The sequence below is a fragment of the Melopsittacus undulatus genome, chromosome 4 (genome assembly GCF_012275295.1).
Source record: "Melopsittacus undulatus isolate bMelUnd1 chromosome 4, bMelUnd1.mat.Z, whole genome shotgun sequence".
NCBI classification, from domain to species: domain Eukaryota; kingdom Metazoa; phylum Chordata; class Aves; order Psittaciformes; family Psittaculidae; genus Melopsittacus; species Melopsittacus undulatus.
Window position 1 is genome coordinate 100,546,113 of NC_047530.1, and position 25,489 is coordinate 100,571,601.

Consider the following 25,489-nt stretch of genomic DNA (forward strand, 5'->3'; position numbering starts at 1 on the left):
TTGTGCACATATTTTCCACAAATGGGATTTCATCCTGATGAACCTTAGAGGAGAACAGGATGAGGCAACTGGTGTTTGTCTGAGTGCTGTGTTTTCTGTTTATGCTAGTCTGTGTCACCAGATGTGTATATTTGCATATATATACTGTAAGTGTGTGCACATGTGTGCCTATCAAGAACAAACACTCAACCTTACTACTGCTTGGATCAGGGGACATGAAGCTGCAGCAGCCTTGCCTCTATCAGGCTACTAGATTCAGCATCTCCTAATAAGCAGCAATGTGATCAATTATATATGTAGAGTGATATTAACAACAGTGAGAATGTTTAATGTAATGAAGACTTTCTTCAAATATCTTTCTGGACTAAAGCATAATGGTCTAAGACAAAGATTTAATGAATCATTATTAAACAACTTTAGGAAGTCTGATACTGACCTAAGGTATGAGACCAAAAAGAAACATGAGAGAGTATTTTGCAGTTTATTTTTGTTAAATTTCATACATTTGTTACCAAAAGCAGGACGCTGAGAAGAATTTTGTCATCTGTTTTTTGCTCCTGCTTGTAACTTTTCCTTCTGAACTAAGGAAAAAAATGTTTTGAGGCAATCTAGAAAAAGGGGAAATGAAAAAGATGACATTAAGCAAAAGAAAATTAAAGCTGCATGTCATTTGGGAAAACTCCTAAACATCTATTAGACTGACCAATATTCCAATATTTTGGCAGCTGTGGTTCTTGGGATATTTACAACCAGTAATTGAGAACATAGGGTAGGAAACAGCAATGAAGTAGCTGACCTAAATGGTCTTTTCCTCAGCTTTTTTTACTGAATTTTCATCAGTCTATTTACTCCTATACTAGGGACTGAATGTTGCTTAATTGCTTTGCAAGCATCAGCCAACGTATTCTCCGCCTGCCATGTGCTTCTCCAATCATCTTTGTTGGAATACAACCACTACAGCTTCAGAATGCACTTTATAATGAAGAATAATACCATTCTGATTTGCTTAGAGAAAACAAATATTTACATACAAGTGGGACTCCTGTATTTTTGTAATTTGTCAACACTCTGCAGCACTATATTCCGAAAGCATCATTTGTCACTGATTAAAAAGCTGCAGCACTGTACACACACAGTGTTCTGTGATCAGTCAGGTGACAACAAAACAAAATAATACAGTGAAATCTGCCTCTGAGGGGATCAGTGCCTACAGTCCAATTTGATGCAGTAGTATTGCTCTCAGATTTTTTACTATACGTGCACCTAGACTTGTGCCATAATTTTGTTTCCTATTATTACCTGCACATATGGACAAGCCAAGTTTGACTTAGCTATGCTTGACTATACTTAGACCACAATTCTCAAAGTCAAGAGAATGAAATAATAGGAATTTTCACAGCAGACATAGTTCTAAGCACAGAAGTTTCACAGCGTTGTTTTCAGGCTTGCAAATCATCTGGCTCATTAAGGCCCTACAGAAATATCATCTCAGTAAACGACATCAATTGCTGTTCTGTATCTCTTTGCAGATGCACCAGCCGCCCTTCACCTCCACAGTCTCGGAATCTAATGAATTCCTTGGCTACAGGATGGTGCACGCAGAACACTGACGCTGACAACAAATTGCTGCTTACAATTTGGCACAACAGGCTTTGTAGCAATCAACAAGCATTAGCATCAGTTGGATTGCTATAGTATAGCAAAATCTGGAGGAAAAGAAGGCACCAGCTTTAGACCGCAATCAGCTAGCCAAGTCATTGCCTGGTGACTGGGAATTGGAATTTGCATACAGTGATGATATTTTGTGCCTTCCATGAAAAGAAGTCAGGTGAAATAGATAATGCACCTATAAAAAGAGGGTGGAACATTTACTAGCACGGATTGTTTTGTCAGTATGAAGCAGATTATCTTGTGGCTCTCACTGATGATGGTTTTACCCTGGCCACTTTTACTGGTTTAAACTGGAATCCTACGTGTTTTGGTCAAGTAGGATTGTAAGTCCTTCTCTGTAATGAGAGACAGATATAAATTCATTCCAGAAATTCTGTATCCTTGCTCAAAGCTCACAGTAAATTCCCTTATCTAAGATTATGAAGACCTCATAGCAACCTTCCAGTATCTGAAGGGGAGCTATAGGGATGCTGGAGAGGGACTATTCATTAGGGACTGTAGTGATAGGACAAGGGGTAATGGGTTACAACTTAAACAGGAAGTTTAGATTGGATATAAGGAGGAAGTTCTTGACTGTGAGGGTGGTGAGGCACTAGAATGGGCTGCCCACGGAAGTTGTGCATATTCCATCCCTGGCAGTGTTGAAGGCTGGGTTGGACAGAGCCTTGGGTGACATGTGAGGTGTCCCTGCCCATGGGAGGGGGGTTGGAACTAGATGATCTTAAGGTCCTTTCCAACCCTAACTATTCTATGATTCTGTGATTTGCAGCACAGGTAATAATTAAAGGAAAAGAAATCCCTTAAGGAAATCTGTCCTTTGAATACAGACTTGACAAACATAATACCATGGAAGAACTTTAAATCCATGTGAAATTATTAAAATACCACTAGTTTAAGATGCAGAAATAACAAGTCAAGTCAAGATGAGTGACTGCCACGCTCATACCTTCTAAAAATCAAGATGTGACTTAACATGCAACCACAGGAGCTCCTCGACACTAAAAGCTTCACCTTAACATCAGCTATGCCAGAAACTGAAAATTATGCTTGCTGTTTTGTATGCTGTGCTTTCTGAACTTTATAGACATCGAATGGGGTGAACTGAGGTATTTGTGATTACAGTCACCTTTGTTCTGCAGCTTCCAAAAGCACTTGTGGAAAAAAATAACTCTGGCCACAGCTGTGGAAAAGCCTTACCACCTTCTTAATCTTTTAATACCATTTTCTAATACTGAGCTATGATGCAAGTGTATATTTGTGGAGCTGTGTTTGCTTTCTAATTCTACAGGATCCGACATGGGATTTATCACAGAGAAGGATGGAGTCAAACGCAGTTTGAATTATGGATTGATGAAGACACATGATTATAATAGCATCAAAGTATTTGGAGTCAACCTGTACCATCTCATCTTAATAGGGAATCTAAAATCCCCAGAAACTTTCCAGGAAGTCCATGCCTGGTAGAAAACTAGGACCCTAAAGATGCAGAGATACACCATAGACTTTGCATGGTGAATCTGCATTTTCCACAAGCATTCAAAATGAACTAAAAATTAATTCCAAATTTCTATTCCTTAGCTAACCAAGCCTACCTCAGTGATAAAACAAAGTTAGTTAACCTGAGGGTGCAAATGTATGTGTATTTCAGAACTGGTACCTGATCCACCTGATGAGTGGTAACACATGAAGCCAAGAGAACCTGATCACATTCTGCCTTCTGCATCCCCACAGTTTGTCAGGACAGTTTCTCATGGTGCAGGACTCTGGAGTTTTAGCATAAAAACTAAACCTACTAGGCAGGTCTCATATAAGTGTCTCATTTATTTAATACAATAGAAAAAGAGCTAGCCAGATCCTTACTGATATCATCAGTGAAATAAATAGACCTGATTCTCAGTTGCAGTAAGGCTCCTTTGTGCCTCTGTGGCTATACAAAGTCACTAGAACTAGTATCAAAAGGCTTATTCTTCCCACAAAGGTGAGATATGGGAATACTGATAGAAGAAGCCCTCAGTATTAACGACAGTGGGTTCAGAGGGAAGACTGGCAGTGAGACTACCACTACTGAAAGTTTCTATTAAAGGACCTGGGAGACAGGTAGCTGAAGGATGAACACCACAAAACAATTCCATCTGTGTCTAGGAAGTGTTTCTATTGAAGAGATATTGCTGTAATAATGCTCAAACGATGGGAAGAAACACAGTGTAAGAAAACCTGGTAAATTAATGCTTTAATAACACACAAGTAATGGTGTAATCCATTTACCCAGATCAATTAAATGAAGAAGGACATTCTTGTTTCTAGGCCATTGCTAGGACAGATTTGCCGAGGGCTTCTGCAAGTTCCACTCCACCTTATTCGTGAAGCAATATTGCCCTCTGGCTGCGAGCCTCAGCCCTGCATGGAAAATAAATACCTGCTGTTCAGCCCTGTCCCCCCTCTAGTTTTGGTTCTAGCCTATGATAAGAGATGTCTACTGTCAGAAGAGTTCAGGTTCCCAAGGCTGGAGAAAGTACAGTGATTTCTAATGTCACTCAGTTTTGTTGCTATGCCCTTTTATCTGAGAGAGAACTACCGTGGAATACAGATTAGAAATGAACCCTGGAGTTTTATGGTATCACAAGGAGAAAAAACATAAAATCTTTATTTCTTTCATAACCATCAATTTTCCCCCCTGAACTGATAAAAAAGCACTTGCAGGATTAACAGGAATAACACTGTTGTTTTGGGGTCGGGTTTTTTTCCACTTTACCTGACCACACGGACATCTTTTTTTCTCCAAGCTCTGACAAGCTTAGACAATTTCCTCCATACAAATTCAGTGTTTAAAAAACAAAGCAAGTCCTGCTCTGATAGAAGCAGGGTTTATTGTAATCATTGATTCTTTATACAATGCCAGGCCCTGTAACCACTGATGTTAATATAAAAAGCTGCCCAGTTTATTTCAAGATTGCAAAATCAAGCGCAGCCATCTAAGGGGCTTCTCCCTGCCTGGCAGATACATGTCCCCTTCAATCTCCTTCAGTTAAAAGCTCTGCCCAGCAAAAAAAAAGGAGAACTAGAGACTTCAAAAGCAGCACTGAAATGTCATAAGTGAGCATGAGAAAGTGTTTCTTCTTTTTGCAGAAAGGACCCCACAGAGGACATCCTTCCACAGCAAGAATTCTTTCACTGATTTTCGTCCAAATGCCTCTTTGGACCATATTCTGCAGGGTGTATTGGCAGTGAAGCCTAGTGCAGAGTTCAACAAGGCAGGCACTGAGTGCTACGGTACAGCAACAACTTTGCATTTCTTAGCATAATAAAACTGGGCTGATAAGCAGAATTGCTTTTTTCTTGCCATTTCTTTTCTCCCTGCTTGGTAAACCTCTGTTCTGTTCCCTGTGGCTTTTCTGTCCTTCTCAGGCAAATCTAAGTCAAAATAGCTCCTGACTTTGTTAGGTAGATAAATAAGTGATGAATATTGCTGGTAAATATTCTGAACTGGATACTTAAAGTTTCAGTCTTTTTTCCCTCAGAGGTGTTGGGGAAAGAAGTTGAAATGGATAAAGTAAAAATCCTGATCTGAGGACTGCAGGAATAACAGAGCTCAGATTGAATTGGAGGGGATCACTACAGTCTGCTCTAAACCAAACCTGATTCCATCATAGAATCATAGAATAGATCAGATGTAGGAAAGCCCTCCTAGGTCAGTAAGGTTTTCTGTTGGTCAGGACAGCACAGAAATCTGCAGTAGTTTTGCAGATATTTCTCTCAGGCAAATCTTTAACAAGATGACTTTCATCACAAACTCCTAATTCTGCTTCTTACAACAGATTTGAGGGGTCTTGGTGCATGCAAACTGTGAGAATCTGCCATACAGCCCCAACTATCCAAGTTTTCTGTTAGAGATTCTCTCACAGTTCAGCAGACCTTTTGGAGAAAGCTTCTTTAAAGTGAATGTAAAAGGCAGAAAAGCATGTTCCCCCAGTAAATGTCACCATGGTACTTTTGCTCTGTACCTAGCAACAAAGGTTTGTAGTAACAAAGCACACAGTCAATTTTAATTAAATAAAAGCATATATTCTGAGAGAAAGAGGAGTTCTGGAAAGAATATCTTTTTATCAGAAGTGTTTCATGAGTGTGTCCCCCTTACAAGTGTAATGGGTTTAACCATCATGAGTCAATCCCATCAGTTATTTTACTGAGCCTGGGCATGGACTTGGCACAGTTTTGTAATGTATTCTCTACAGGAGGGTCAAAATCTTTAAGGAATGTTATTCCTGCTCATGTGCATTATTTTCTGGTCGGCGATCTTTTTTACATTGCTAGAGATATGTTATACGGTCAAAATCCAGGACCTTTGGGCACCTAAATGATGAATTACATGCAGAACTGAGGGATCTTCTCCCTAACAAAGAATGCAGTGGAAGATGAGGAAATCATCAGGAAATCATACACATATTCAGAGAATCGGTGCCCAAGTATGCTCACTGTTTATTCTTTGGTGCAAGAAGATTTACTCTTTTTTTTGTCACATGGAAAAGCCTCTTGTGATTCTGTGATTTTATACAGAAAATTTTATATAATTACAGTTATGGGAGGGTAAAAAAGGAAACACTACAGATTTCCATGGTCCTGGAGCAGACTCATATAGCAAGAAACAACATATTTATGAGATGAATCTCTTCAGGGTGCGTGCTACAGATTCTGGATTTAATTAATAACATGGCACAGATCTAGCTGGGTGAGGAACAAGGGGTTTACCCGCACTGCCAAAGAGACATCATTACTCTCTTCTGAGACACTCAGGACTGTCTTAGCCTTGGAGAAAACAGCTGGTAGAAAGATTTCAATAATGTGGTTCCTGCATTTTTTGTGCAAATTGCTGCGAGTCAGCAGGAATCTTGGAATGAAACTAGAAGCTGAACATTTCATCATGCCATTCATGGCTCACCAACTGACTTCATTTCCCACAGCATACAGCAGAGAAGAAAATGCTTCAGGAGGAGACTAACCCAAATCATATTATCAAAAATAGTGGATCGAGTATAACAAATTATGCTGGAATTACCTAGTACTTGATTTCCAGAAGCTGAAGGCCTATTTTGCATATGCATGTATTTACTTTTACACATACATACATATGTATGTGTGCATATATGAAGAATTACTTTAATTTTTTACACACACTATATATGTCATGTCTTGCACACTGCTTTCACAGCCATCCCTGGTCATTGCTGAGGTTAGATGTGCTAAATGGATCTTTTACCTTAATGCTGCACAGAGCTCAGATGTGACCTCCAGGTGTGTTCAAATCAATTTTGTGGGAGGCTTCGCACATTACAAATATCTATTCCACCTTTCCTTCTTTTGACATGCCTGCACTAACAGGGAGCAACCTATTTGGCCAGTTATACATTTACTATTTTCTACTCTCTGCAACCCTATAGCCTCTCTAGTGAGCTCTGCATCAGTGTGATATAAGGGGCACAGTTCTTGTGCCCATTGCTCACCAGTCAAAATCTGCCTCTGTGCACACACATGGCTCCGAGGTCATAGCCCCAGCATATTTTCCTTGCATGCATTTCTTCTCTGACTTGCGCTTCCTGTAGATCCTTTTTGCTCCCATGATGCAAGCTTCTCCCTGGAAACAAAACCAAAAATATCTCTCTGACACCCACCAGGCTATTTGTATCACCCCATTTTGCCAAGCCTGTGCAATGGGAGCTGTGACTCAAGGGAAGAGGATGGGAAGTCAAATGCCATGTCAGTACATGGCACCTAATTAAAGCTACTGAAGCTTTAACTGAAATTAAAACAGCTTTTCCGATACACACTAAGAAATGATCTGAGATTACTTACGTATCTGATTCAGTTCTGAATTTGCTCCAAAGCCAATGAGCAATTGATCCAGGCCCATTTCTCATTTATAGATTAGGTTTCACAGCAACTGAAAACACGGTATGATCCCTCTGCAATCTGAGACACAGAGCAGGTCTATTTCCTTGGCCTGATCTCTGGCAATAATTCTGTTCAGCAGAAACTAGTTATATGTGTAAATACTTTCCATGGACTATGAGTTCAGTTGATCAGGGTATGATTTGCTATGTGGATGGATTGGTGACTTCTCACTCTTATCCTCAGTTCTCTACTAAATATTTTCATCTAGGGAACAATGCTCAGCCTTGCAATCTCAATGGAAAGAAAATGAAAAGGCCCGAGTCCACAGCAGCCTCCCTAAAAATAGTTCTGTAAGCTGAAAAGCCAACATCCTCAAAGACATACTGCAAAATCCTTGGCATTTTTACTTATGCAAGCACAAGAAAGCAAAGAACAAAATACAATGGAGTCTTACTTGTTACCTTTCATGCTGTTAAAATCGCTGTAGGAAAGAGAAACTTTTCATGGGTTTGATTTGCCCATGAAACAGAAGGGCCCAAATGGCAACTGGTGTAAAAAGCTGTGCCTCCTTGAATTTCAAGGAAACTGTACTGATTTTTAAAACCTAAAGATCTAAGTCATAACTGGTATTTTTAGTGTGGAGTTATGCCTTGTGTGAGCTGCAAGTCTGAGTCAAGCTACTTGCATTTCATATTCATTATTAAATTCTTGCCCAGCAAGATATATACACAAAGACAATCTTTGATGATATAAATGGGTATTTTGCTTTAGACTTCAGTGGAGCCTTTGGTGTTTATATAACCACAGAATTTGGGCTATATTTTATTCTAACCTGATATAACACAGGCCGTTGTGTCAAACATGGTGGAGCTCCTAAGGTGCCCCAAGGAAGGTACAGTCACTGTGCAGAGCGAATTATCTTGCTGAGCACTTAAAAAATGGTTCTGGGAGAGATGCTGTAGATGCATCCAGGATGCAAAGGACAGGGCAACAGAAGGGTGTACAGAAGAGTAAGGAGGTAAGGATGGGAAAACTGGGTGAGAGATGTAGGTATGAAGGAGTTCAGAACTCTTTCAGTGGCAGTGCTTCTGCTGTTGCATTCTTCAACTGTGGACAAGTCTGACCTAAATGCCTGCACTGAGAACAAAACCCAGAAGACAGCTGCTCATCCTTCAGGGCTCAGAGAGTGCATTCTGAGGCCAACACACATATGAAACAAGAGACCCATCCAGTAGGGGACAATCTGATACACCAAACAAGAAAAGACATTGGATCTGCTGATCTTTAACTGTAGGATCATTAGCTACTTCATGTCAGATCCCACCTTCCTTGCTTCTTACCTGGCTATGGAGTTGCCAAGGCCTGTAGTCCTCTTCTTCACATCTCCGATCAAAAATGGACTTGTAGTCTACTTTCACCAGCTGCCACTCTGAGCGGTGGCTGAAATGCCCAAACACTCTACAGAACACAGCAGAAAGAGCATAAAGTAAAAGGTAGCACCAGATGGAGTCTGATACTGACAGCGGTACGGTCACCTACAAATTTCTAACAGAGACTAATTGCTTTAGGAGTGCCACTGATTTTCCTTGACTGACAGGGTGAAACTTAGGCTGCTAAATATCTACAAGCCTCTCAAAAATTGCATGTAGCTTTTAATCTGTGGATCAAGATCTTCCCACTTATTTCAAGACCCAGAATGACCATACAAAGAAGACACGGTGTGGGGCTGGACACAGTTGTACCTATAGGAGTCTGATATCTCAATTATAAACACTGGAAATCCCTTCCACACAAATTAAATTCAGAACCTGAAGGGAAAATTCTTCATACATTTCTATGAACTCAGGTCAGTTTCTGAGCCATATATTGTTTGTTTCAGCTTGGTCTATTTTTTATAGACAGAAACTTAATTTTCCTGCTGTTTCTGGAAAACTGATCTCAGGTAAAATGTCACAGCTTCTGGCAGAGTGAATTCAGCTTTATTCAGCATGCAGAACTCAGCATACCACACTGAAACTAAACATAATTTTTCATGAGTTGCTCCAGGCAACATTTTGTCATTCATTTTTACAAAAGAATGTCTTCATTTTTCTGTATCTCAGGTTTTGGGTTTTTTTAAAAAGAAAGTAGCAGCAAAAACACAGTTATAAAAAATATCCCCCAGTTTCTCTTTCAAATATTCATCTGTCAAAAGTAACTCTGCTTTAAATCACATTCAATATGAGGAGTCAGGTTTCATGCTGATAAGCTAAATGATAATGTTTTGCAGCTTGCAGGGAACAATGTTGTCATTCCTTCAATCATACCACAGAAACATTGATGATTTAGCAACAGAAGACTGCATGCTCCTGGCTTCAGACTGTACTTGGTTTGGTCCCTAACCAAAAATTGTATTATGTTACAAGCAACCCTCATAAGATATTTACGATGCACTTCCAATCACCAGCAGCACAATGGCATGCTCACTTACGTCATGATGAGAGTTTCCTCTCCAGGTTCCCCTAAAACTCCATCTACAAACAGTGGGAGGGATGTGAAACTGTACTTGCTCCAAGATCTCCCTTCATCAAAACTTAACCTAGTGGAGAAAGCAGAATTAATGTTGTCTTTTCTTATTCTCCTTCTACTTTACTTGAGGAGACTCTAGTCTGCTACAGCTGCTACGGAGAAGTGGAAAGCAGCTTCTATTCTTGGATACTGCATTTTTAGTCCTTTAAAAAAGTATGGGTTTGGGAAGCATCATAAACCAAAGCATTGATTCCTTTAGGGCAAAATGTAGCCTAGGACTAGATTTTTGGTTTTTTTTTGTTTGTTTTTTTTTTTAATAAACCAAGTGATTTTGAGCGTCGTATTTTTGGGTCCCCAACATAAGATATTTTAAGGAGGTTAGGTTACTGGAGCACAAGATCTTTGACTCTTTTGACCAGCAGTCTTCCTGGTGGTTGATCTAAGTGAAAGCCTAGAAGTACTCATCACTTCTTACGATTTGGGTCTGTGTGTTTCAGATATTGTTATGACACCAACTGCAGCAGAAGTAACTAATGCCTAAACGCACAAAATTGTATTTACTTACCACAGTAACTTGAGAGTGCTAACTAGTGCGGACACTTTAGTGTTTTGGGCTGTATAGCCCCAAACCTATTCAACAAAATTCTGGCTTTTAAGTGCTGCCTACCACGTAGAAGACAACTTTATCAATAATTTTGAAAATAATGAGTTCTTTGGTAACTTAAAAAGAGACAAAGACATAATCCAGATACATATAACATAACTAAACTCAAGAAGCCAAGTTGTGTTAAACTAGGAAAGTTGTAAAATTACATTGATAATATCTCAGGTCTGGCTGAGCTGAAATTGGAATTGCTGGGATTTCTTAGCTTTGTCTGTGTTTGGTAGTAACTTAACTGATATCTTCTAGATTGCAGCTACAGAAAACTCTGAATACAGTCTAACTGCCTACTTCCTGGCACCTGAAAATAGGTACAGCAGACATTCAGCACACAGAGTCATTACCAGAGATGTCTGATAGGCAGAGATGTGTGTTTCATGGCAACCAGCACTCCACCTTGATCCAGGTACAGAACACTGTGCTCTTCCTCAAAGATCTGGGGAAAAAAAAACACCATATATTTGAACCTATATTCCTTAGTGTCAAGAAAATGTCATGGTTCTTTAAGTACAATCATGATGGAGGACAGGTAAGTGATAAGAAAATTACAAAGCAGAAGACATTCTGTATAGAGACAGTTACTGGGTTTTGTGTTTTATTGTTTGGTTTTTTTTTTTTCCGTCTCTGCTTCACAGAAAGTTAGAAAAATGAATTTTTGAAAGGATCAACAATTCCCCTTCTTTCAGTGACAGATTTTTGTTTGAAGAATCTCGTGTTTACATGTATCTGGCCCTATCACTCGTAAGTGAGGTAGATGGAAAAATGAGGGCTGGACAAACACTAAAATAATGAGATTTTTGGCATAACAAACATTTAAAAGATCTGGTTCTTCTGTGTCATTTCTGAATTGACTTTCTGCAAACATCTGCTCTAGTTTATATAGAAGCATATGTCTGAGAAAGTCACTCTTTCTTTCCTGACTTGATATCCCATCCAGAAAATATGAATCATAGAACATCCTGTTCTAAGGATAAACACATTAAAGGGTAGCAATGCGTTGTTAACAGGTGTAATTCCACTAAATGTTAGGAATTTGATTTAACTTCATCATCCAGTCCTTTTCCACATTTAATGGAGAGAGAGATGTAGCTTTAGGAAAAAGAGGAACTGAATTCTGTCTTTTCCTCCATTAGCTTAAAAACAAGGCAACATAATCTGTTTATACGGACACTGGACAACTCAATGTAGGTGGCCCATCTAAACTGAGCTGTCCAAAGAAACACAGAGTGGGGGAAGGTAGACCAGGACAACTGCTGATCTTAGGAAAGTATAATAATGGACAAAGAGAAAAATGGTTTGATAGGTACAAGGGATGTACAACTGTAAAAGGAAACACATTCTCTCCCCTTAGTATTCATATTTTAACCAGTTCTTTTAGCTAGAGGGTTAAACTGAAGTCAAATTCTGGGAAGAATTATAAAAATACTTTTTAGTTATATAAAGTCTAACAACGTATCCAGTCTTTTTCTTTGAGTACCTCTCTACCTCTCAGAAGGGAAGTTTACACTTTTGCAAAGTTTTACAAAAAGCTACTCTGAACCAAAAGAAATAAAAAAATAGAAAGAAAAAGAAAATTAAAAAAAAAAAGAAATAAAAATTACTTTGAACCTACTTCGATGACAATTTCCTATGCTTACGATTTAAATCTGTGATTCTGTGTCATTTACCTGTCTCCAAGTGTTCCCAGCATCAGAAGAAACAAACATGCTGATGTCCTTGTCTGATAGTTCAGTGCCGATATTACCTGTAAGGTGAGTATTGATTAGTAATGCGACACTCTAAGAAACACTAAAATCAGCAGTTCAGGGGAGTAAATGTATTTATTTACCTTTTGCAGTTACAGCACTTCTACTTTGGGGAAGTGAAAGAGGGGGGTAGTGAAGAGAAGGAAAGGGAAAGACTTTCGTCTTGAAGAAAAAATATATATGTAAAAGATCCATTTGGTAGCCTGCCTTCCTTCCCAGTACCTGTGGTGTGACACCCCAAGAGCCACTCAAAACCCTCCACACCCATCACAAACACAAGATTTTGTCAGTGTTTGCACGTTATACCGGGCAATCTTTAAACATTTCATACCTGATGCTACAATAATACTGGGGGCAGTGTCTCGGCTGGCAATGTTTCCTGAGGTATAGGGATTCTCTGAGACCTTCAGGTGAAGATGAAGGGAGCAATAGGGCTATGGAGAAAGGGGAAATAAAAGTAAAAAGCAGACACAACATGAAATGCATGCCCATATTTCTACAGGCTTAGAAATACAGTGTCTTTCTGTACTACTTCCTAATTACTGCATTCACCTTTAGAAAGATAAAACCACTGTCCTGGTTCTGTTGCAAGAGCTTTGCTATCGTTTTCTGATGCACCCCATTCCCATTGGGAAACTGATTCACCAGGCTGAAACTCTATCACAAGGACAAGATCTTCGAGGGCAAACCAACGAGAGAGGGAACCTGGCTTGTGAGGTCAGTTAATGGTAAAGACTACCTAGCTCTCCAGGTCCCTAGCTCTCCTGAGAAAGAAGCAAGCCTGCAGATATGATCAAGTGACTCTCAGAGCTGCAGCGCTCAAGCTATCTACGCAACAGAAACCAATATAACCCTATTGGTGTGGTGTTGTGTGACCATTAACTAGCCATAAGAAACAACTTAATGTGGACAGTGTCATACCATTTCCTGACTCTGAGTATTTTTGACACATGACTTCTGCACTGCACTAAGAATACATATCAGGATTAGAAAGTTCTAGTTTAAAAGTTGTTTGAAACAATGCTTCATCGCCCCATTGGCATGTGACCTTTGAGATTTCAAAACAAGTACATCCACGGAAACCTTACATATCTGTTATTGATTTTACATGTCAGATACTAGATAACAAGAATGGTATAGAATAAATGAGCTGAGCAAGATGGTAAGACAGACAGGCAGATTTCCAAAATTTCCATTACAATTCCCTCCAGATTTTTTAATGTGATGATTTCTGAAAATTTCTGATAATTTTTGCCTTCTCTTGGGTTTTACTTTCAGCATTTTTTTCTTATAAATCTCATTAAAAGCTTTTCATGGAACATGCTAAGGGAAGGGAGGTGAAAAAATACTGACAAAAAACCTGAAACAAACTGTCCCAGATGAGGGGGACATCAGACAGGAGCACAAACACAGCAGAGCCGATGCTTCACCTTACACATGTCTCCCGTATGAGTGGGAAAAGCTATGCAGAATGACCCACAGGCTCTATGGGGGCAGGTCTTTATAATACCAGCTGCCTAAAGGCTAGGTCTGCAGTGCCTGAAGTTTTGTAGGTTTCCTCTGTAAGAGACCAAGCCCTACAGATCACTGCAGGAAGACCACTTATCCATCCCATGTCAAAGTAGGTGTCTATGAATCTGAGATGAAAATCCCCCAGTGGAGAATGGCAAGGACTTTTTTTGTTTTGGCAAAAGCAAATGAGGGTGGTGAGGAGGGATGGAAGTTCTCACTTATGTGAGACAGGAAAAGGGGACACGGCTTGTGCAGAAGGGAATACAACCTGCCAAGTGGAATGTACTGAGCAGCCTAACTCTAACTGACAGCCTTACGAGGGCAGCCGCTAGAGCAGCCCAGGGGTGCAGGGAGGGAGTGGGATCCAAGTCGAGCTGACATGCATGCAAAAACTGGAAAAGCATTGCAAGAGCATGAATTCTTCCCTTTTATATTTTAATACATTGTGAAAAGACTAAATACAGAACATATTTTTAAAGCTAACATATTCCAAGTCCAGTTCAGCATTTTGAAGACAGTAGCTAATGGCAACAACTCAGCCAATTCCCCCCTCTGACAGGGATTAGACCTTGCTTGACTCAAATCTGTGTGCTACCAGAAGTTTTCTTTCAAATTTGTCTCATTTTGCAGACACAGTACACAGAAATGGAATACATATCTCAAGCATTAAGAGCCAGGTCATCTGTCTAAACAGAGATAGTATTCTTAGTAGCGTGACTTCTTACTGGTTGGAATGCAGTTTACAGTCTCTAGTGAAAGTGGGCATGGTGTAAAAATAAACCACTGTAGCCAAACACCTAGAGTTACTGCCCATGGCCATCTTGGATCATTACTGTGGAAGTATTCTTATTTCCATCCCTGATATACACCTTCTTCATCTATATCCTTAAATGGTTCATGAACAAATAGTTTTCCAGACTGGTTTGTGTTCCTTCTTTAGTTCCCACAGCTTAACTATTATACAGATATTCCAGCTTTGTTTTTTTAGCATTTCCATGAATTGTCTCTATCCCCTCTGTTGTTACCAACAGGCTATTGAAATCATTATCAGAATCACCAATTTTGGGTTTCTCTGTCATTGTTTAGCACCCAGCTGTGCTAGCTGATCCGCAGACACCAAGGGAAAGACAACCACTGCCATGGAGCATTTAAAACCTAGATAGAAGATACAGCATAAATGACATAGCTCATTGCTCTGCTCACTGGCATAGTTCTTACAATCATGCTGGCTTCATTACTTGCTTTCTAGTATTTTCAGGCCAACATTTTTATGCTCCCCTCTCTGGAGGCTCATCAGACCTCAGTAAAATTCCTCATAAATACCCACTTCTTTGCTGCTGTGCAAAGCGCACCTGAACTGTCTCCAGTGGTGAGACATGTACAAAAGGGCTATTAGTGACTGTACCTGATCAGGAGTGGGGCAAAGCATTAGAACACAAGAATGATGCTAGGCACCATTCCCAAACCTAAGGATCATCATAGTATTTTCTCACCTGCAATAGCAGGGAGTAATGATGAGAGATAAACACTTCCAGGGCAGATATTCAAAACACCTCACTTAGATGCTTAAATTATTATACAGCAGATGGCATGAATGCCCCCCCTCCTTATGAGAAATGGGTCTGTGTCCTGAAATCCTTGTAATCCAAATAGACAAGAATAACAAAATGCAAGAAGGAATAAACAGATGCCTGGAGAAGGGAGACACACAGAAAATAAGTGACTTGCCGAAGGTTCGCATAGCAGATTTGAGACAGGTCTAAAAACTGAATCAAGATTCTCCTGAGATTCAGCCCTATGTTTTAACCACAAGACCACCCTGAAAGCTAATTGCTTCTATCTCCTAAAGAGATGCCCATAACTTTTAAGGTAGAGCTATTCCTCAGATAACCACATCACAATACAGGTATCAAACAAAACCAGCATCTTTGGGGTATAATACCTTAGCAGATATTTTATGATGATTAAGTGTATTCTGCTTAGAAAATAAGTGGTATAAACAAGAAAAATAAAACCTCGGTACTATACAGAATTTAATTTTTTCCCTCCAACTTCATTATTCATAGCCATCTCACAAAAAATGCAAAGAAATTCTTTGAGCTGCTTTGAAAAAAGCACCTCGAGCGTACTGTCAGTAGAGGGATGGTTCCGTCTGGCTTGCCTTGTGTTTCAACCAGATTCTCTCTTAACCTCTTTAGCTGCCAATTTAGCTTCTATGTACTTATTTCTGCATTCACTCTCCCTTACTTTAGGTTTAAAGACTAGATGCACAGAGGACGCAACATTACACTGGCAGGCTGGGGACCATCCTGTCACTTTGGCAGATCCCATTCTGCCAACAAGCTGCAACATATGTCACTGCTGGGTCCCAAGCTATTGCTAGAGACAATTATGCTGAAAGCCAGAAGTGTGTGAGAGCATTAGTTTCTGCCATGAAGTAAGGTTGGGAGCTAAGCTAGATGTACAATGGATTATTAAGAGTTCACTTAGCTATGCCATAAGGAACAGCAATAAGTAGCAGATAAAGGAGCTGACATAAAGAGGTAAAACTTCTGGTGATGCAGGGATAGAGTGTGACTAAAGAGGTGAGCGAACATTGTGAACTGTTTAAATACATCTGTGTCACACTGACAAGAAACAGAACTGCTTCAGAGCAGTGACAATTCCTCAGCAGAACACTCTAATGGATCCCTGACTTACTTATTTCCAGGACTTATTTCCTGACATACATTTTCAGGGATTTTGTTTAAAAAATTGCCCTACCACTCCCAACTCCCGTGTTCTCTATCATTTCTTGAATTCTCACATTCCATATTTTGCCTTCATATTCCCCCACTATTGAGTGTGAAACCCAAATCAGATTTTTAGTTAGCTTGGCTCTCTTTTGCAGGGCTGTTATTTTACTTTGTGGTTTTGATGTATTTTCTGTACCAGTATCCTCCCTTTCTCTTGCCAGCAGACTGCCTGTTCCTCTAAAAGACCTAACAAGTTAGTTTAGTTCAGATTTATCATTTGCTTTCTTGCAAAGCTGCAAGGTGACCACTGGAGACCCTGTATGCTCAGCTGGTGATCCCTGCTCTATTAACATTCCACTAGTTTGTGACAACCTAAGCAGCAAGAAGTGTTCAGACAGGTTCAGCTCATGAAAGAGGCCTCTTGCCTGTTTTACATGATGCTAAGGGAACAGGAAAAATAAACAGGGCTATACATTCCTCTAGCCTTATCACAGGGAAGGGTTAAGTTTCTTTACACTCTCCTTCTGAGCTGTGCTACACAGTTTAAGTCGACTAATGATTTTTGCCTTACCAACTTGAAATCATGGACCCATTTCTACAGATCCCCAAAGATCTGTGATGCCCACCCTAGCCATGTCACTGAACATTTAAGAAGCAGTCACTTTCCAGTGCAAACAGGATGGCAAGTCTACACTGGACTCACACAAGTGGAAGAAATTCTCAGAGCAAGTACATGGTTGAACAACATAAAAACAAACCAGTGTTTAAATAGTGGTTTGTGCTCAGTGGAACTACAAGAATGTAAAAACAATACACAGAGAACCAAGAGCTTCTCTGGGTCAGTTCTCACTGTGTCCCTACAGATGCCCACACTTCTGCCACTGGTCATGACTCCTTGCATGGGTTGTTCAAGTTTACCATCCTTAAGGGAATGCCAGCTCATCCAGCTATATGTAATCCGAAATGAAATGAATTGTGTTCTCAGGTGCCCAAGAGTATAGTAGCAGGATAGGAAGGCTTAAAGGAGCTGTAAAAACCCCTCTCTTCATAAGGGCCATCCAGTCCTGGTTTAAATGCAGTCATACGACCACTTCCACTACACTGTGGATAACTACAGTGGGAACATACCTTGTTCATAAAATATGCAGTACCTGAAAATGACTGGTCCATAAGGACCCTGCAGAGCAGTACCTTTGGCTCATTTCTAACTACAATAGCAAGTCATAGCTCTCTTGATCAGTGTACAATAATACAAAGAAAGACCATTTCTCAGAACCCAAACTTCAAATATATGGAAAAAGAATAAAGTTTACTTTATTTTACCTGCTTGCACAGTTTTTATATCTTCTGCCCTGCCAGCTCCCTAAAATATTACACTATCATAATATATAATAAAAGTCTTGGGTTTCTGACAAAATTGGTCATAATTTGATAAAGTCAAGGTGTGGGGTTTAAATATATTCACTTGAATAAAATTAGATCACAGTTTATTTGAAACACAACAGCTTCTATATATAGGTCCTTCCAAAACAATTCAATTTTTTATGTGTGCAAAGTTTTCTGAATGTCATCTTTTTGGGTTTCAACTCTCAGATTTAACATTAAAAAGTTCTTACAATTCTTAAAGACTTGGCAGAAGAAAACAAACCCGGACAAATTTAGTCATGTTCTGAAATAACTCTTCTGTTTGACCTGCAGTCCTCCCTATTTATTTTTTCATACTAGACAGAAAATGAAAGGCTTGCATCTCGGCTCAATCAAAAATCAATTATCTGAACAGCTTCAAATATCAAGTTATTTATTCAATGCTCTTACAATAATGCATGGGGTTCAGTTAAGAGATTAATGTAGCATTCAGCTACTTGCCACAATGCACAAAACATAATGCTGATTCAGATTCTAACAAGCTTACAGCCTCAAAATGAGAACATCTTATTTGGGTTGTTTTGGTTTTTTTTTTTCTGATTTAGAACAACACGCAGGTACAGGACTGCAGGAGGAAGAGCAGTCTCAATAGTGACCCTGATTCTGCCTGGAATCATGTTAGAATTTGCGTAACATAAAAGCTATCGAGAATCCCAAAGTCTTGTGTTCTGACTATTATTCCACTAATGCGTACAGATTATATTGGCTAAAAAACATGTCGAGATCAATCTAAGCTTTCTAATTTGACAGACATCTCCAATTCTATTCACACTGCTTATATTTCATTTTCACTCTTGGAAACTGTTTGCATATAATGATGATTAAAGACTTGTCTATATGTGGATCTATATTAATAAGTACAGAGACAGATACAATATACACCCAACGCTCACTTCTGAGCTCAGATAAAATGATAAATATTAATACTGCCAACAGAGTGACCTGAAAGAAAGCAGAGCTCTTCTTTCATTTGTGCCTGCCTCAACCTATTAGGTCCCTGAAAGTTGCTGAGCTACAATAGCTCACTCCTCCCATCTAGTGTCCAGAGAATCAACTGCGCAGAAACAGCACCCAGCTTCACCTGCTGTTTAAGGGGAGACCATCGCTTATGCAGAAGGAAGCTGACCTACGATGCTTCCAGAAATTTAATTAAATTCAGCTAAATTACAATGCCAGCTATGCAATACCACCTGGCAGCACAAACCTGATGTACTGTATTTTTAATATGCAGTATTTGCTCCATGGGATACACTGCTGCCCTCTCCTTCTTGTGTCACTGTTGAAATGGATTGTTTTGGGATGTTGGCACCACCCAAGTTCCCCCTTCGGTACTTACCAGGAGACAGTGAACAGGGTTTCCTCTCAGATCAGTGTTTGGAGCCTGCAACAAACTCCAGTCTCTGCCTTTATTGTAGGTGATGAAAGTTTTCACTTGGTTGTCAATCTTCTTGTTAGCCAAGAACATTCCCTTTATCCCTGCTACCTAGGAAAAATTGACATGGCTGAAAAATACATCAAGCCTTTGCAGGTTCTGTGCACATCTCTTTTGCCCTGTCAAACCCAACAGGGACCTGATGGCTGTGTCAGTGTGGTGGATATCAGGGCAAGAATTGCCAAGGAACATCAAAGGAAGGCAAACTGAGGTGCTAGGGACAAGAAAAGACTATCACAGGTGGAAAGTTTACAAACAGAAAAGAAAGTTTATATTTCAGAATCAGTATGGAAACATGGTGTCGACAGCATTATCTGTAAAGTAACAATCTCTCAGCTGTGTAAGCATACTTTCTCCTGAAAGATACAATATGCATGGGGCAATTATTTGTCTCTTGCACTGCCACAGGAGGAAACGGCAGCAATTTTGGCCTTGCGAAAAAGCGTGATGCACACATAAACTTGCAGGTCAGTGCTTCTATTTGCATACAGCCTGCTTGAGACATTTCATCTAAGGATCCCGATATATTTATTAATTATCGGTGTTTCAACGGGATAACTAGGGGCACAGAGGTATTTTTATTACTGCTGCATGTTTTGAGGAAACCAAAGCACTGGTGACTCAAGCAAGGCCACCCAGAATGATAGTGATAGAGCTAACAGTGAGGTTTATTTTTCCTGGTGTTTTACCCAACAGCTTTAATCCACAGACCTGCAGGAGGATTTTGTAAAGATGTGATGCTAACAGACTAACATTGGAACCAAGCCCAGAAGTGTCATAGTGGGGAGAAAAAAAAAGTCAACCTCATACCACAACTCACACTGCAGAATGTTCCCATCTTCTCAGCACACCGAAAATCAATAGCCCAATAGCTACTGCAGCTTGTGAATGAATTTGTTGGGCTGTCATTCTGCAATCTGAGTGCTGCAACAAAAAGGGAAGCAAAATTGGGAGAAGGAGGGGGAAGCGAGAATTTTTTTTGTTTCCAGCAAGTCTGTTCAGTCATCCACCTAGAGCTAGTGCACAGAATTATTCATCAAGACTTTTTATCTATGCGCATTCTTACTTAAATGGCATTACATGGCAAATGGTTACACAGCAAATTTGGAGCTTGTTCCAGCTCAGCTAATATAATTATGTGTCTGGATTTGGATGCTACAGCTCCTGGTGAATAAGACCTTATCATACTTCAAGTCACAAACTGCGGGACTACCAGTGTACAGTACACTGGTATATTAAGACATGCTGAATAGCACTTTCTTGTTTGAGCAATGGCACTGAATTTCATTTGAAGTTATTTAAAGTCTTAGACATGACTTGTTATAATGGGCAGTGGTCTTTAAATTAAACAGTTAACCTATTTATTGTCATTATTAGCATAAAAAGATAATATTTTCAATTTCTTAGCTGGATTTGTCCCACCCAACCAAGTATTTAGGATTTGTTGTAGTCAAAAGGCACCCTAAAATGATAAGGACACTTTGTCTTCAAGTGATACTGCATGATAAAACAGGGCTGGAAATATAACATAGTTCTACCTTTACTACCAGAGGCCAGAGCCTATAGCTCCATTTGTACTTTGTTTTGCTGTTGTTCTGAAATAGATGTATTATATAGTCCCTGTGAAATGCTGTCCATAAATGATTAAAGAGCATTTTATATATCAGGTGATAAATGTGTTGTGAAATCCTGTGAATCTTTCTTTTTATGATTCTAGTTATGGGCTGGGACTCAGATTCCTTTCTCAAGAAAGCAAAGTGTAAGTTACACTGTCAGTCTTGGACAGCTTTATCTTAAAAAAGAGACCGCACACACTATATGTGTTTGTGTGCCCTCAGGTGGAGGAGATATTCCTATTGTATATACACAACCACGATGCACACAACGACCTGTTTATCCTTGCTGTTTGTACAATCACAAAAAAGGAAGATTCATGCAAATAAGGACCTGACCACCAGTGGTCAGAAAGAAAAATACTCCATCAGCTCCCACAGAGGCATTGTAGACAGCCCTCACTGCCTCAAATCCATTGTGTGTGGATACAAATGCTGTTGACAGTTTTAGAAAGATTTATACAAGACACTTGAGGACACAACTCAAAACACATTCTTCACTCTCCATCATCAACTTTGTAAGCCAAACATATAATTCTTATCCAAGAGGTATACTGCTAAAAAAAATAAGTCCTAGAGTGATAGGCTTATATATCATAGAGCTATAGATACATCTTCTCACAGTCTGTTATAACTTCAGGCATGGATTCCCATAGGCAGGATTTTCTTGCTGCAGACCAGTCCAAATACAGAGCCAAGAAGAGCCATAGCACATGACTGGAGAGCTGCAGGAGCTAGAAAGGGCACTCAGACCTAATGGCCAGTGATTCTTGCTCTTCCATTTCTCTAGGAGGTCATTTTTAGGACAGCCCTTTTGTGACTACAGACCCACTTTATGCTGAGTCTAGTGTGCTGCTCATGAAATATTACTGCAAGGTGGTGGAGAGAAGAGCTATTCTCATACCCTGCTCTGTCCAACATGCAGAGGGAAAATAGCATCCCTCTAGGAGCGGTCTTCTCATCCTCTCCTAGGTCCAGCAGCAGAAGAGCTCACACACTGACATAGCAACTTCTGAGTGAAAGGCTCCTGAAAACTTACAAGAGAAGGGAGAAAATGATGGAGCACTATGAAAGAGTCTCTGTTTTCTTTTCATGCCCAGTGCAATTCCCTGAGCATCACTGATCAGATTCTTTTCATAGGATCACAGAATGGTTGAGGTTGGGAGGGACCACCAGAGCTCATCTAGTCCAACTTCCCTGCTCAAGCGGAGTCACCTAGAGCACATTATTCACAATTGTGTCCAGATGCCTCTTGACTATCTCCACAATCTCTCTGGACAACCTATTCCAGTGCTCAGTTACCCTCACAGTAAAGTCTTTCCTCATGTTCAGGGAGAACTTCCTGTGTTTTCAGTTTCTGCTCATTGCCTCTCATCCTGGTGCCTGATGGCTGTGAGAAGAATCTGACCCCATCTTCTTGTATCATATTTCTGCATACCCTGACAACATCCCTATATTCATCTCAACTAGTCTGTCTATGCTTCCACCTCCTATGTATCTCCCACTCGTGCTTGAGTTTTGACAAGAGTTTCTAGTTTATACATGCAAGTCTCTTGGTCCCTTTGCTCGATCTCTTGCCCATGGAGATGCACCATTCTTGAGCCTGGACAAGTGAGCCTTGAATATTAACCATCTCTCTTGGACTCCTCTTCGCTCTAGGGCTTGTTCCCATGAGATTCTTCCAAGAAATTCCCTAAAGATGCTAAAGTTAGCTCTCCTGAAGTCCAGGGTTGTGATCTTACTTATAGCCCTGCTTCTTCTTAACATGATACTGAGCTCCATGACCTCATTGTCATTGTAGCCCAGGCTGTCCTCAACTTTCACATCACCAATCAGTCTTTCCTTGTTTGTTAGTATATGTTCCAGCAGCACACCTCTCCTTGTTGTGTTCTCCATTACATGTCTCAGAAAGTAACCATCAGTGTCTTCCAGGAACCTCCTGGACTGTTTGTTCTTCCAGCAGATGTCAGGGTGGTTGAAGACCCCCATGAGAAGCAGGGCCTGTAATTGTGGGCCCACTTCCAGCTGTCTGTAAAAGGCTCTCCAGGCTGAACAGCCCCAGTTTTATGAGCCTGTTTTTCTCTGGCATCTCCTCAATCTTCCTGTTCTAAATATACCCCTATCACCATAGAAGGACTAATTTTGTAATTTCTCAATTTTGTTTTAATTTATCTATATATTTTTTTCTTTTATCTTCATCTCCATTTGCTCCTAGAGCATTCATCATTTGCAGCAATACTACTTGGAAAATCACGCTGGCTGGCTTTCTGTTCCCTTCCAGATAGAACATCAAATTTAAAGGAAGGTTTGTGCCAGGTTCAGTGTCAGCCAATATCTTTCTACCTATATAATCAGCAGATATGATGCTACAAGTCCGATTCCATCAATTTCAATCCAGGTTACTGTGTGGTGTCAGCTTAAGAAAGCAAAACAAAGGTGGTAATTTCCCCCAGCCCCCCAGGATGCAGGACACCTTTACATAATGGAGTAAAACTGTTTCTCAAGCTGACAGTAATAAGAGGCAACAGTTTTTCCATGGGCTGCCAGTGCTGCAGAGAGATTAATAATAAAAAGGTCCTGAAATGCCAGTGCCCATCCTCCTACAGTTCATCTGCATTTATGTGTAACACTTGGCTCTCTGAACAATTCAAGATGTTTCCAAGTAAAGGGCACCTGAAGGCAAAACTATACAGCAGAGCTAATATTCAGATGGTGATGGGGAAATGTTTTATTTTCCAAGGAACTCAGATCTGGTTCATGGCCCTTTCCCTAGTTAGAAAAAGTCTGTGGAGACTTCAAAAGAGAAGCTGACTCTCAAAACAGCAGCTGAGGATTGAGTTTCTACTTAGCTGAGTGCCATCTCCAGAAATAAAACAGGCAGCAGAGCAAGACAAGTACAAGGACGCATTAAAAATCTTAGGATCAGCTGTCATAAAAACAATGTATATTGTCCTTCTTACAGATGAACTCAGGAAATACATACTTGCTCAGCAAAAGGCTCAGGGGTAAAACGGACATCAAAATGCGGTAGGAGAGATTCCATGCTCTTGGGATAGCCCAAGAGGGTGTATCTAAAAATCACTTCAGTTCCCAGAACAGTCCAAGCTAAGGAAGGTGGTAGAGTCAATTGAAAACTGCTGTCTCTCCTTACTTCTAAACCAAGGGATTAGGCTGTCAGAAGTGCCACAAAAATTGGAGAATGATGCTATTCAGAGTGTTGGGAGCTTTCAGAGCCATAGGCTGGACCAATGTGTCAGCAGGATTTTGGCTAAGAAAATTAAAGAGCTCCTCTTAGGCACTGAGTGAACTATTCCACTACATCTTCTGATACAATATATACTCCATTGCATGACAGAGCCATGAGCTCTTCCTCACCTGAGAATCTACAGGAGAGTACAGCAGTAAATCTGTTCATAATATTAGGCTGAGCCTAAATTGAACACATGTGTAAAAACTGGCCTTGAAACTCAGCTGACAGGACTGTGGCCCTAAAGTAAAAGGAAGGTAAAACTATGTATTTAGTCACTTTTGGGCTCTGCTGTTCACATGCATATTACAAGAAGAAAATGGTACTGGCATACTGAAATAAGAATGAGATGTTTGGAGTCATGACATACCTCATAGAGGTCAATCATCACATTTCCCTCCAGCCCTTGACTACTCTTGACATTTTCCAAGGCCAGGGTGAAGTATACCCCTCGGGTGTCTGAGATATACAGATTGTATGTGTCGTTCTGGTTCCACTCCTGTACAGCTGCAAACACCTGATTCTCATCTGTGCTGATAACATGCATGTCCTGGGGAAAGAAAAAGAGGAAGGTTACTAGAAGGAGCTCCGTCCTGTCATTTCCAAGGGCATCGAAGTAATTGTGGAGGAGCAAGGGATATATTTAGGCTAGTTTAATCAGAAACTGTAGACAACACTCCTGTAAGCGGATAATTCCATCCAGGAATATTTTACACCAGCTCTCTTCTGCCAGTTTTCAAAGCAGTAATTAATGATGAGGTGTTAACTGAACATTTACATTGGCAATTACAAGTGTTACAAAGCAGCACTCCTCCCACCAACACTTTCATTTTAATTAATACTTTGTTGGGGGTGGTGATGATGTTTATTTGTTGGTCATTTTGGTGGGGTTTCTTGGCACCTGAGTGATTCCACTTGTGGCTGTGGAATCACAGATGTTAAAATATATTTTGTTTTGTTTGCGGTTTTGTTTGGTTGTTTTTTGTTTTTTTTTTTTTAATTAGAAAAAACAGCATCTGAAACATTTGCTTCTTGTCTAGCATTCAGAAACCAA

At 40.0% G+C, this 25,489-nt stretch overlaps 1 protein-coding gene across 1 annotated transcript in view; it reads right to left on the reverse strand.

The window, feature by feature from the left end:
- The window catches only part of LOC101878591 (VPS10 domain-containing receptor SorCS1), a 201,585-nt gene that overhangs the window by 41,988 nt on the left and 134,108 nt on the right, over positions 1-25,489 (reverse strand). Inside the window, exons 9-16 of the mRNA XM_034061349.1 lie at positions 24,806-24,985; positions 19,480-19,626; positions 12,803-12,905; positions 12,394-12,470; positions 11,071-11,162; positions 10,028-10,135; positions 8,898-9,015; positions 7,170-7,300 (exon numbers count right to left, since the gene is read on the reverse strand). Of these exons, the coding sequence (XP_033917240.1) occupies positions 7,170-7,300; positions 8,898-9,015; positions 10,028-10,135; positions 11,071-11,162; positions 12,394-12,470; positions 12,803-12,905; positions 19,480-19,626; positions 24,806-24,985 (956 nt within the window). The remainder of the gene's footprint in view (positions 1-7,169; positions 7,301-8,897; positions 9,016-10,027; positions 10,136-11,070; positions 11,163-12,393; positions 12,471-12,802; positions 12,906-19,479; positions 19,627-24,805; positions 24,986-25,489) is intronic.